Source organism: Mustela nivalis (genome assembly GCF_964662115.1).
Source record: "Mustela nivalis genome assembly, chromosome: 13".
Lineage (NCBI taxonomy): Eukaryota > Metazoa > Chordata > Mammalia > Carnivora > Mustelidae > Mustela > Mustela nivalis.
The window spans coordinates 9,480,815-9,494,781 of record NC_139032.1 but is presented as its reverse complement, the minus strand read 5'-3'; the positions used below and the strand labels follow the sequence as shown (position 1 = coordinate 9,494,781).

Sequence of the window (13,967 nt, the reverse complement as noted above, 5' to 3'; positions counted from 1 at the left end):
ATTTTGACTTGTTCCCGTGATACAAAAACTTGTTCTCGCCTCTTAATTGTTACCCCAAGGAGTAAGTTCTAAATGTAACTGTCTGAACAAACATTGCAAAAAAAAATTTTTTTTTAAGATTTTTATTTATTTATTTGACTGAGAGAGATCACAAGTAGACAGAGAGGCAGGCAGAGAGAGAGGAGGGGAAGCAGGCTCCCCACCGAGCAGAGAGCCCGATGTGGGACTCGATCCCAGGACCCTGAAATCATGACCTGAGCCGAAGGCAGCGGCTTAACCCACTGAGCCACCCAGGCGCCCCCATTGCAAAAAATTTTTGTGTAGTGGGCAAAACCCAATCCTTTCTCTATATTGTAAATGAACTAGTGTCCACGTAGGATTCTGATGTAGGTCCTGATTGATGATGGAGATTTCTTTCTACCCTGCCCATACCAGGAAAATTATCTGCTGTATTTGAGAAGGGTAAGTGGGTTTGGGTCATGATTAGGTCATTTGGTTGGAAAATACCGAGAGTTCATTAACCATTTCTGCCACAGTTTCTGTGGTGGGAGCCAGTAGTAGAAATCACTGGAAGATGATCTGATGATGCACTCATTTCACTCAAACATACTTTTTCAATGAAGTTACTTTTAATTAAACTCTGGACAGAGCTCTCTGGGCAATCACAGGTGGTGATGGAGGAGTGTTTGACAGACTGACTTACTTAAAGAAATAAATGGCTTTACGTGTTTCGTTAGGGGAAAGGTATCTGTGTCCGTGTGGCCGTGTGTCTGTCTGCACGTGGGTGTTTCCAATTCAGCTTTTGTAGACTCTGTCCTCGTCAGCTGTCTCTTGAGCCTTCAGGCCTTGGTCGTCTTTCTTGACTGGACTGTTCACTGCAACAAGCCCCCGTGTAAGCGCCCAGTTCTCTAGCTACAGCTCTACCTCCCATGCACTTTCTTTTTCTTTTCTTTTTTTTCTTTTAATGATTTATGTATTTATTGGGGGGGAGGGGCAGAGGGAGAGCGAGAACCCTAAAGCAGACTTCCCGCTGAGCTCGGACCCTGATGCAAGGCTGGATCCCACGACCCCAAGATCCTGAGCTGAGCCAAAATCTCGAGTCAAGCACTTACCTGACTAAACCACCCAGGTGCCCCCCGCCTCTTTTTTTTTTTTTTTTTTTTTTTTTTTTTTACAATTTTTTTTCTTAAAGCAATCTCTAAACCCAACAGGAGGCTCAAACTCACAATCCCAGAATCAAGAGTCACAGACACGCGCTGCCCACCTCGCCGGCCGGGTGCCGCCCCGGGCACTGCTGTTTCTCTTGACTCCGCAGATGCCGCTCCTTCTGTGTGGGATCCGTCTGTCTCACTCTGGAAAACACCTGCTCGTGCTCTCAGATTCCGGCCTGGTGGCCTCTTAAATACATTTCTCAGCCATTCGTAGTCTTTGGGGGCAAAGTAAGGGTCCCTTGCTGTGGAGTAGAATCAACTGTGCGTGCGCTGATGTTCCAGTGTTCTCTCCTTTGACACCATGCTCGCGTCCAGCGGCCGCGTGTGACTTCTGGGGACAGAACAGCGCTTTTGTTTGTCGTGTATCTCCAGGTAGAAACAAGGCAGCGGCCAGCAGAGATGCTCGGAGTTGCAGGTCTTTAAAACATGTAAAGGTGATTAAAAAAAAAAATAGATATAACGGCCCTAATACATCGAAGAGAAATCAGCTCAGTTGGTAATGGTGGCACGTTAGCCCTGGGAGAGAGTGATTATTTTTTATCAGATTCGGTCTTTTTGAGATTTTAGGAACACCTGTTTGTGTTGCTAATTTTGTGAAGCAAAAGAAAAACCCCGATGACACGTCATAGAAGCATGTCAGGACCTGCACGTCCCAACGGTGGTTTCACGTTTCCCAGCTGTGGCTGGAGCCCCGCGGCTCCTACTTCCAGGGTGACGGCCTCCTCCTTCCGTCCGTCTGGGAAACTCCTCGGGCTCCGCGGGGAGCCTCCCGCCGACCCTCCGTGGCGGAGACCGTCGCTGGACTGAGCAAGTACTTCATTTTTTGCAAAGAGCCGGACGACACCCACAGCAAAGGCTAAGGCCCGAGGCCCTGAGCCGCGCCAGCCGGGGTCCTCTGGAGTCCCCAGGAGAGTGTGACGGGCGTGCACGGAGGTAGTTCCTGTGAGTCACCCGGGTCCCTCCGCACGCCCTTCAACGCCGTCATCTCAAAGAAAACGATGGGAAATACACTTGCTCCAGAAGCAGGAGCCCCTCACGGCCCGACACCTCCCTTGCTGTCTGGAAGGAACGTGCGCACGGCATCCTGGCCGTGAGCAGACCCCTCCCGCGCGTGGCCTCCTTGAAAGGTTCCCCTTACTTTGGGGCATAAATTCTTACTTGTTAGAGTAGCACAGCCCACAGCCCCGGGACCTGGATGGCTTCCCTCTGGACTTGGCTCTTCCTGGCCCTCTGAGCCAGGCAGGTTCTCACCTCCCCGTGCCTCAGTTTCCTTTTTGTAAAATGGGGAGAGAGAGTTTTTTAGTACCTCACAGGGTCATCGTGAGGTTTGAAGAAGGCCACAGCCATTTGGCACTTCTAACAAGTGCCTTGAATGTGACAGTTTTACAAATTCTGAGCTGCACATTTTTTGCATCTTTTTTTTTTTTTTAAAGACTTTATTTATCCCTTTGACAGAGATCACAAGTCGGCAGAGAGGCAGGCAGAGAGAGAGGGGGAAGCAGGCTCGCCACTGAGCAGAGAGCCCGATGCGGGGCTCGATCCCAGGACCCCGGGATCATGACCTGAGCTGAAGGCAGAGGCTTTAATCCGCTGAGCTACCCAGGCGCCCCAAAGAATTGCTTTTTCTTCATGAGCAGAACTAAGGCACCTGTACCACTTGAGATTTACTGTTGGCTGTCTTCTCCGGGGACCAAGAGAAGCCATTTGTTGATCTGTAACAGAGAATGGGTCGCAGCCAAACATTTTCTGGCTTATATACTGCGCTGACGGGAGAGTCTGCATATCGTGGGGAAGACTCAGGCCTCACCGTGTGACGCCTCCTGCCAGGCAGGAGCAACAACTGGGGGAAATCAATCCACAGTATCGTACAGATGCCTCCAGGCTCCACGCCCAGTGACAGCTGCGTCGTGCTGCTTCTACCCGTGGTGGGCTTGTAGTTCCCAATTTGGGGACTTCTCCCCATTTTGATTTTATTGTTCAGTTTGAGGGAGGTTGGGAGGGACCAGTTTGGATCTGCTGTAGACATCGTCTGCCAGGGGAAAGGAGGTTCACGGACAGGAGACGACCTTGGGCCAAAGTTGAGGAAGCTTTCGGGCTTCAGAATCTTCTGGGAAGATTCTGGGCATATCTCCATCCAAATACCTTGACACATACCTCACGCGCCCATAATACGCGCAGCCTGTTTCTTCTTGCCTTCTGTTTGCCCTCAAGAGTTTAAGGGGTGGTATTTACAGGCCGTTACGAAGCAAGAGCACAAGCACATGGTCTAGAAACGGACCCGGGATTGGGGTTTTGCTTAGGTTTTATTTTTGTTGACTTTTAGAAATATAATTAGCTGAAGAATTCCAGAAGCTGGGCTTTCCTCCTCTGTGCCCTTATCTTCCTGCTTCCTCTCTTCCTCCTTCTGCCCTCCCAGTGTATGTATATATATATAAAATATAAAATTATCTTGCATATTATTTATTATATATTATATAAAAATTATATATTATAGATTTTATATATATACATATATAAAATTTTTTTGAACAAAGCTGCATTTGCCAGACATGTGCTGTCATTTCTATTCTCAAAGGTGACGCTCACTCGGTCCCTAAAGCCTGCCGTCTGAGAGCGCCAGCTCTGCCCACACAGAGGTTACTGCTTTCCAAGCTCAATGCCGTGGACCTGAACCGGGGCCTGCTGGCAGCAGCCGGTCAGGCGATCGCCACACAGGCAGACGGATGAGAGCCATCCCGTCCTCCTGGTGTGCTGCCAGACCAAAAATGGGGACCGGCAGGGAGCCCGGAGGCCTCCCAGGGGAGGCTGAGGAGCACGTCTCTGCGGGTGGGCTGAGTGGTGGTCCCCAGAGCGGGAGAAGCCAAGCACGGGGACCGTGTACTCCGCTCTGAACTATAGCGCAGGCCCAGTCGGGCAGCGAGGGGACACGCGCACGTGTTTGATCACAGAGATCAGCCATTCGCTCTGCTCCTTTACTTCTTTCTCTTCTTACAGTCGCCGTGACTAGGGCCTGATCCGTGCCTTCTGCATAGCGTTTGGAAAATTCTGTTTTCTTCCTCCCGTGCATTTTAAAGCAAATAAAACCAGACACAAGGAGTCTCTTTTTCTTCTTTTTTTAAAAGAAAACAGCTATTATTCCCAAAGTAGTAAAGGAGCTAAACATCCCAAATGGTATCACACAGGGGCAACCGTAAGGAACATTTTGGTGTACTTCTGATGGTTTTAAATAGATGTGTAAATATGTACATCTGTATTTTTAACAAAATTAGGTTTATGAGAGAATGCAATATTTATCAATGTCCTTTGAGTATTTTACTACATTATTAAAAGCTCTTAAAGGTGTGTGTGCTTTCTCTTTCTGCTATTAAAAATGAGAAAGGCGTGCCTTTTTCCTTCCTTTTTTTTTCCATAAGAAAAAAGTGTGTTTACTACTTGTTTGTGTGTCTGGGTACCACAAATGCGTGTGGCAGACACACAAACATGTGATATATTTTGTTTAAAATATAAACTTTCCAGAATTTTATTTCCTAATCTGATCACTGATTGGATTGGATTGTCTTTAAAGTTCCTCTTTAGCTCCAGGATGGAAAGTTTTATGTGTTAACTTGACTGAGCTAAGGGAGACCCACGTAGCTGGTGAAACATTATTTCTGGGTGCATCTGTGAGGATGTTTCCAGAAAAGATGAACATTTAAATCGATGTGCTAAGTAAAGAAGATTGCCATCACCAAGCCAGGGAGACATTACCGAATTCACTGAGAGCCCGGACAGAACAAAAAGACGAGGAAGGGTGAATGTGCTGTCTCTGTTTCATCTCCTGCTGCTGCTTCTTGACCTTCTGGACTCAAACTGGAACTTATGACATAGGGTCCTCTGGGTCTCAGACCTTCCCGTCTGAACTAGAACTACACCACTAGCATTCCTAGACCTCCAGGTGTTAGATACGGGACTTCTGAGCCTCCGTAGTTACATGAGACAATTTCTTAAAATAAATTTTTTGGTATATGCCTAAGGGAAAAAAAAAAAGAAAAAGCTCTTAAATGATTTCAGTGGCTACATGAAAGCCCAGTATATATGGGTGTGTTGTTATGTTGGCGTTCTCCTGTTGTTGGGAGGTCCTTGTGGGTTCCTGAACTCATGCTTGAATTCTCAATTTGGAATTCATTAGATCAATTTCTTCAGATTTCCTGGGTCTAGAGTTATGACTCGGACATAGTGGAAATGGAATACTTCCATCGGTACCATTGTTTGCTTTCTTTGCCAGCATTTTTCAAAAGGCATTTCGAAAGAGCAAGGTTGGAGTAGTGTTCCTTTCCTGTTTTTGTTTATTTTTTGTTTTCAGTTTTGTGATTGTAACACGTCTTATGGTAGTAATCTCAGTTAACTTTCTTTTTTTTTTTTTATGTTTTATTTTTTTAGAGGGGGACCAGGGGAGGGGCAGAGGGAGAGAGTGTTTTAAGCAGGCTCCACACCCAGCACGGAGCCCCACATGGGGCTCCATTCCACGTTCCCTGAGATCATGACCTGAGCTGAGAAGTCGAGAGTCGGATGCTTAACCAACCGAGCAGGTGCCCCTCCGTTAACTTTGAAATAGAGGATTCACATCAAGTAGCAAGTAGGGTGCCCAGCGTGAAGCCTGATGTTTCCAAACTGTGTGTCAAGCTCTGTCATGTGGAGGTTATCTGACAGGACCGTGGGAGCTGTGGGAGGCTTTTTAAAAGAGGAGCTGACCAGATCACATTTACGTCTCACAAGACCAAGTAGGTGAAAGACTTGGAGATACCTCAGAGGGGCTCCCACGAATGAATCCTTTAAAAATGTGAACACTCATATAACAGCAACAGCAGCTACTGTGAGGGCAACTGAGTGAATGAAAGTGTTGAGCCAGCCGTTGGAAAAGAGGCTAAGAACCACACATGGTTTGTGACGGGCTGTGGAGCCGTACCCATTATGAGCCTATTGGCAGTTGAAGGCCACCTTTCTAAAAAAAAGTCACATTTCTAGAAAACCAGTTTTATCTCCTGGAAGAGTACTCTGTCTGGAGACCCGCTCTCTTGCCCATCCCCAGGCCCCTCTGCACGGGTGTGACCCTCGCAACCCTGCACAGCGGGGCCGGACAGCCGTCCCCACCACCCAGGGGCTGCCTCTCTGCTGTCGGATCTGCACCGTCCATTAGCAGCCATCTTGGCAAACACGCATCTAAGATTTAGTGTCGTACGTATTTTTAAATGATCCATTTTGATGGGACTCTGTTTCTTATTTCAGGGTGAACGCATTGGGGAACTTGGTGCATAAGATTTGCATGACTCCTCACTCCTTTCCGGACCTGTCCCTGGATCCCAGCCAGCATGGCTCACACCACAAAGGTTAACGGCTGTGCCTCAGGTAACCGTGCTCTGGAGTGTGTGTATGTGGAGGTGTATGCCTTGGCTCAAGCTGATTTCTGACTTCTTTTTTCATAATGGGTAGATAGTAGCAAGTTGCCTAGATAACTAGGCTTTCAAAGAACTTTCTATCCAATGAGGTTGGGGTTTTTTGCCTTTTCTTTCTTTCTTTCTTTTTTGTTTTTAAATCTCTTGGAGAGTTTTCTATTATCTTTAGAGTCTTTCGGTACAGAAGTCAGTTAGGTAAATTATTCCCCACGTCAGTTGTATTGAAGTGCTGAAAGATAAATGTAAAATCCTGAATGCTGATCCAAGGGCAACGTACACTGTCCTCGAACTTCTTGATGAGGGACTGAGCAACGAGAGAAGAAGTGAGTCTGGTGCTTTAGGCCGGTTCCTGGGATCCAGTCCCCAGCAGGTCCTGTTTTCACGTTGCTACGTAAAGAGAAAGGGGCTGGAGAAGGTCGTGCTGTTCCTTCCCAGGGAGGAACACACAACAAGCCGTCTCATGAAGACGTGCATTCTCAGTTCTGCATCTACAGAGAGACTTTTGTGGATGGCGTGTCTGGTCTAATATTGCTTGTGTAAGATTTGGGAGAAATTTATAGAACAAATGCAGAGAAGCCTCCCAAGAGATGGTGGAAGATAGGAGACAACCGTTCCACTCTCGAATGATCTGCCCGAGAGCAGAAGGTGTGAGAGCAGGGGCTGTGTGGGGAGCGTTTGTGCTGTTGGAACCCAGTGCCGCTGTGCTGCCCTGAACTCTGGCTAATGGAAGGAATGTGGAGTTGGAATCAGGAACCCTGAGGTGAGTCCCATCTCCAGCCCTAACCACGAAATACAGGGCAGGACTAGTTGTCCATGTGTTAACCGTCGATGAACACCTCTGCCTGCACAGTTAGGACCCATGTAAGGACCAGAAATGGACTTAGAAGCGCCCTGTAAGCTGGAGAGCCCTGGTAAGGGCAGAACAGGACGAGCCCTTTGGAGTGGGCTTGCCCGGCCCACATGTGACTTTCTGTCCCAGGAGAAGGGCTGTCCTCTGGCAAGAAAAGCTGTAACTTGCCCCCATCCAAACCCGTCCAAACTCGGTGGTTGATTCTGGGACGACTCGTCTCTCTCTTTTCTTTCTTTTGCTTGCCCTTACTGCCGCCACTAAGACATTATGAACGACAAAAGCTAACATGGCCTGAGCACTTACCGTGTACCATGGTGGCCCAGGAGTTTTGCCTCCATCATCATGCGTCATCCTCCTGTCATCGCCACTGCCCCCGCATCCATCCTTCTGTGAGCGCAGAGAGACTCAGGCACTCACCTAAGTCAGAGAAGTCGGGCTTATTCCTTGCTTCTCTGGTTAAAGAGTTGATAAGGGAGGAAACTGAAGCCTTGTGAAATTTCCCGAGTGTTGTGGGTGAGTTTCAGTTCCCCGGGACGCTCTGCTCTCCCTTCCCACTCCTGTCCTCACCTGCATTCACGTGTTCAGAGCGGGGAGGGGTCCCTCCAGAACTTGACCCTCTGCCGTCTCCGGGGTTTAGGTACCTGCCTCATTTCCCCTCCGTTCCTTTTCAGCTTGACTCATCCTAGAGCGTCCCTTGTCCCTTTGTTCCTAAAGTCTGATGACCCAGCTTTCACCTTCCCCCTGCCTAACAGGTCTGGGCACTGAGTTTGGAAGCAAAGGGAAGCTCTCATTAGTGACTTCTGGGGTGTCCGGGGATGAATGGTTACTGCAGACAGGTGTCAGGACCATGCGAGGGACGGTAGTGTTTACTCTAGTCGCCAGGACCTCTAGGAGCAATCTGATTCGAGGCTCAGCCCGACACAATTACTTTAGTTACAACACACACATGCACACACACACACATACATACATATGATGCTCATTTTAGAAAACTTTAAAATATAAAAGTTTAATATTTTCTGAAAAATAAAGCAGGAATTCCTGCTAATACCACAACCTGGAAATACATGTTCTGCTTATCTTCCATGTTGTCTTTCAGTGGCGTAGACTTCACACAGTCCAGATGTGCTTATAAAAACGATGATTTTTCTTTTCCTGCTCTATATTACAAAAGAAATACCTGCTACTGTTTACCCCAAAAAAAAGCCATACTCAATGCCGAAGTATATGCTCGTTATAAATATGCTGTTTCAAAATCTAATTAACATAAGAACATTTATAGGTTGCAGATTAAGATGGGATAAAAAGGGATTTATGCAGCGAATGAGGGCTGGATACTGATCCTTCCTGTGAGAAAAATAAATAATTTGGGTAGTTCAGTAAAATTGTAAATGTGGAGTAAATTGATATTTTTTCATTTTCCAAAAATTAATATTAAATATATATATTTTTAAACCCTACTTCCCCTATGTGTGTTGTGCCCAAAAGGAATCTCCCCCAGCCCTTTCCCTTAAAAAAAAAAATCAGTGCTTTGGGCTCTCATAGAACTTGAGGAAAATTCCCATATGAAGGTGGAGTCAGGGCACTGGCCCCAGAAACATTGCTCATGGTCTTGGGAACAAAGCAGGAATTAAAGAAGTCAGCTGAGGAAAGTACCAGTTGGCCAGGCCCTGGGCTGCCAGCACGTCTGGTGACTGACATCCCACATTCATGCTCCCGTTGAGAGCTGAAACTGAGTAAGGGACCATTCAGAGTCCTTTTATCCTCTGACTTCCCCACTGAGTCCTTCAGTTAGCTGCAATAAAAGGTACCGGTTTTCAAGTAAGAGCAGTTCAGGGCGCCTGCATGGCTCAGTCACTGGGCGTCTGCCTTCAGCTCAGGTCGTGATCCAGGGTCCCACATCAGGCTCCCTGCTTCTCCCTCTCCCTCTGCTCCTCTGCCTGCTTACGCTCTCCCCCCACCTCTATCAAATAAATAAATAAAATCTCCAAAAAAAAAAAAAAAGAAAGAAAGAAAGGGAAAAAAAGAACAGTTAGTTAATGCTGTAATTTGTAAAATGTGTTGCCCTAGGTTTCAGACCAACATAAAGATGATGCAACAGGCACCTGTGTGCATAGCATCTCGCCGGAGAAATACACTTTACAGGTACACGGCAGGGATCCGGGGCCTCCAGTGTCCCAGGCACTGTTCTGGGCACTCAGATTCAGCAGGGAAAACACAGGCCCAAACCCCTACCTCCAAGGACCTTTCATTCTGGTAGAGGCTGAGGATTCCTGTGGGCAGAGCTTCCAGATAAAATAGAGGACTGATTTATGCTTTAAAGAAAAAAAAAAAAAGTATTCACTGTGTTTTCAAAATTTAAATTTCACTGGGTGTCCTCGCTTCTAATTTGCTACACGTGGCACCTCACCTGGGCTTTCCTGCCGGCATTGTCCCCTGCTCACCATCCATCTGTCAGAATCAATCATGTCTTTGTGTCTGTCACCTCCTTTTATTTTTTTTTTTAAGATTTTATTTCTTTATTTGACAGACAGAGATCACAAGTCGGCAGAGAGGCAGGCAGAGAGAGGGGGAAGCAGGCTCCCCGCTGAGCAGAGAGTCCTATGCGGAATTCGATCCCAGGACCCTGAGATCACGGGGACGGTCTGCTTTTTCTCAGGTCTCTGAATCACGTTGGAACCTGGATGCCCTGTTTACCTCTGTAAACACTAATTCATGTTGTGAAACTTTAATTAGAGCTTTGACTCTCTTTAGAAGCTACATAACAAGTGGCTTATTTGTCCGATGAAGCTAATGCACCTTCCCAGCCTCCTTCACAGGACGGTTGCGAGGGACAAATAAAACAGGAGCCCTAGAAACACCCCAAGATATGAAACACTGGTCAGATGTCAGGGGAAATCACTGCCCGCCTTGTTCTGCGAGGTCCCTCCTCGGGTCCTGGTCTGAAAAGGGCCTGCTCACGCGCTGCGGTGCCAGGCCCTGTCAGACGCGTGACTTTGAGGCAAGAATTGTGTTCCTGTCCTGTGTCACAGTTAAATGAAAGAAATCGATGAGGGTTAGGGAGTTCCGTTTGTGCCTCCCATCGCCAGCCTTCTTGTTGCTAATACTTGCCTTTGGTAGTTGATGGTGGTTTTCCACCCTTTTACTATTTCTCGCGCGCGTGCGCAAACACACACATATTTTTTTCCCAAATAACTAGATCTTAAGTTACTTAGGGTACTTATCAAGCTGCATTAAAAACTTGGTTGTCGGGACGCCTGGGTGGCTCATCTGGTTAAGCGGCTGCCTTCGGCTCACGTCATGATGGGATCGGGTCCCACATCGGACTCCTTGCTTGGCAGGGAGCCTGCTTCTCCCTCTGCCTCTGCCTGCCTCTCTGTCTGCCTGTGCTCGCTCGCTCTCTCTCCCTCTCTCTCTCTGACAAATAAGTAAAAAATCTAAACAAACAAACAACTTGGTTGTCATTTTAAATTCCTCTGATAAATTTTAGTAAGGCTCGTTGGGACTCTGGTCAGTCCTTTGGCTCGAGGTTTTGTCTCCATGCTGATCTTAAATGAGGTACAAAGGCCGCTGATAAGACCGGGTCAGCCGGAGCCCACAGACTCCCGGCCCAGCAGGTAGAACTCTGCCGCCCAGCACAGCCCCCTCGGTTGTGTAAATATTTTTCCCGGGCAGCGGCGTTTCTCAAACAGAACCCTGAGCCCACTGCTGGGAACCCGACAGCGGGAATTGCATGCTGTTTGTCAAGCACCAGAGCAGTTTGCCCCGACTGGTCTGGCTGGAACTGCCCCGGGGTTTCTGAGACCATCTGCAGGCAAGGTCTCAGCCTGGCAGCGGTGGTGTGCGTCTCTGCTGGGGCGTCTTAGAGCTGTGGTCTCCACCAGCCTTCCTCCAGAGGCAGAAGGTGAGCGGATGAGATGCTAGGGCTGCTTGAATGCGCGGGTACCGGCCGTGACCCTCCAGGGTGTCCTGGAAGCCTCTGCCGAAGAATGAAATGTGTGTTCCTGTCGGTGCTCTGCCCTCCCCTGAAAGCGGTGTGTTTGGTGGTGTATGAGGAGAGCTAAGGGTGCGACCTAGCTGCCTGACATCAAAACAGAGGTAAAGGGCTGGTGGGGGTCTTTATGATTCCACCTGTCCCTACTCTCAGATGAGAAAAACCCAGGCTGCCCAGCCCACCCAGTTACCTAATGGCTAAGCCGGACCTTGAACACAGAGGACCATTTCCCCTTGTTCAGCACACTCTGTCGACATTAAAAATCAGAAGAGCGCCAACTGTAAATTCTTAATGAAGTAGATCAAGGGGAAAGTGTGTATTTCAGGAAACTCCATGAAACCGAAAAGGAGGGCAGTTGTGAGTAGAAGGTCCTTTGAGATAGAGGCGAAGTTCTTCTTACTGCGAATTACCTCATAGAGCCGATTAACAAACGTCTCCGTCTAGTACATCAGTTTCATCCTGTTACTTGGTGTTCTTCGTAATTGGATTTCGATTAGATTGTGCCTTTCAGCGTTAAATGAAACTGTTAGTTTTTCATTGATGAAAGACTCCTTTCCCACTGAGGTTTACACATGAAATAATGTATTTTCTCATAGTGATGGTGTTTCCGAAGATAGTTATTTTTTTAAGCATCAGTTTCATTTGAGTTTCACAGCGCAGAGATCACCTACACATAGGAGATCCCGATTCCAGGGACTTGCCTGTCTGGTTAGATCAGAACCCCAGAACTCCACCAGCCCCCAGGGACGTCCTGCAGAATCCCTCCCTCTGCGGGGCTTGCTTTGTTTCCACACTCTCCAGGCTTCCGCTTTAACCAGGAGCCCCCTGGGTCCCAGTGGGTTAAGCATCATTCAGATTTCAGATGGGAGATTCAACTCTGCAGTTCAGCCGGGGAAAGATGCCTTATCTGGCAGCGAGTCCCAGCCTACTAGGGTGTAGGACGGGTAGAAACCAGGCTTTTGCCTATCCTAGGCGTTGGGCAAAGATACACCCTTTATTTGGAGAGATGCTGTGCGGGTGCCAACAGGAAAGAAAAAAACACAAAATAAAAACCCAGGAGGGAGATGTGCTTCGATGTTAACACTTTGAGCTGCTGAAGCTGCCAAGTGAGGCCCTTCCTACAAGATTTGAATGTCCTGTGCCCTGCTTACCTAAGGCAGACTTCCCGTCATGAGTATTGGCGTTTTTTTCTGATTATGCACTTCCCCTCTTTCTCAAAGGACGTGGGTGGGCCAGCTGAGCCCATCTGAAGTATAGCTCGTTCCCTTCCTTTCCAAGGGTTTGCCTTCTTCCTGTGCCCCAGATAATTCCCGTTCATCTCCTTTTGTGCAGTTTCTGAGAAGTTTGTGCCGGTTTGGGACAGGAATGACGAGCTCATTGTTTCTGCTTTGGGGTCCTTCTCTCTGAGAGGCTGTTTGATTTGATCTGGTCCAGAAAATATCCGCGTCATTTCTCCAATTCACAGAGGTTGTAAACTCTTGCTCTTTTCTGGCAACATATCGAACTAAAAATTGCATGGAGAAGATTTCTCTAATAAAAACCTTGTAGGAGCTTCAGCCAGGAAATCGGGTTTACTAGGATTCATTCAAACATTTGTAGAGATTCTAAGTTAAAAAAAAAAAAAATTGATGATTCTGTTCTTCCTCTCTTGGCTTCTCTACTGGATATTTTTGGAATGAGCTGGAACTGATTCACTCATTTCCATATGCTTTAGGAAAAGTATGCTCATGTTTTAGAAGCTAAGCCTGGTTCTACTTTGGGCTGCAATTCCTCATGAATTCTGAGGATGAGAAGTGCTTTAAGTATGCAGCGCATTTGTATCTCGTCGTGATCTCAGCTGGTAGTTCTGTATGGACAAGTGATCTCACAACTTAAAAATACGTATGTGACTATTTTGAGAATTTTTTAAAAATTGTGGCCAGATTTCCAATCTTAACAGCACTTGGACCATGATCAAATACTATCCTATAGTATTCAGGGGGCCTTTCTAACCAACAGATAGAAAAGCAGAACTGTCAACCTGAAGGAACACGGGGCCGATGGACCGACTGTTGTTGGATCGATGGGATGCGTTCTCGTCCCCAAAGTTCCATCTGTGGGCTCTCTTTCGGTCTCGTGTGTGACCAGATTTGAGTGGCCTGTGACTTTCCTCCCACCTGGGCTGGAGGTTTTGCCCAGTGAGCCTTTATTTAAAGGAGGTGATGCTTGGAATGCTGTGTGCTCAGTCACAGGTGCTGAATTTATCTTGGGTCCTTTCTCGAGATCTTCCTTAAGGGAGCAAGTTTTCTGTCTGTGGGATCTTTTGTACTCTGGGCATGATCTCTGTTCTGCAGAACCAAGACGACAGGCACATGATTTCCCGAATCTCGTCTCACAACATTTGGATTAGTCAATAAATCCCATCCGCTTTGCAAATAACTTTGTGAAAACATTGATTCAGCCCTCACTGTCAGATTTTCCCATTCCTGCCCACTATTCTC

At 47.4% G+C, this 13,967-nt stretch overlaps 1 protein-coding gene across 10 annotated transcripts in view; it reads left to right on the top strand.

The window, feature by feature from the left end:
- Positions 1 to 13,967, top strand: part of KANK1 (KN motif and ankyrin repeat domains 1) — a 195,250-nt gene that overhangs the window by 127,340 nt on the left and 53,943 nt on the right. For 9 of the 10 annotated variants that reach the window (XM_082696619.1, XM_082696625.1, XM_082696614.1 and 6 more), the window contains exon 3: positions 6,477 to 6,596. In XM_082696619.1, coding sequence (XP_082552745.1) covers positions 6,560 to 6,596 — 37 coding nt within the window. In that variant the 5' untranslated portion in view covers positions 6,477 to 6,559. Of the gene's footprint in view, positions 1 to 6,476; positions 6,597 to 11,265; positions 11,398 to 13,967 lie in introns of those variants that run through there. The other variant, XM_082696615.1, reaches the window with a different exon arrangement.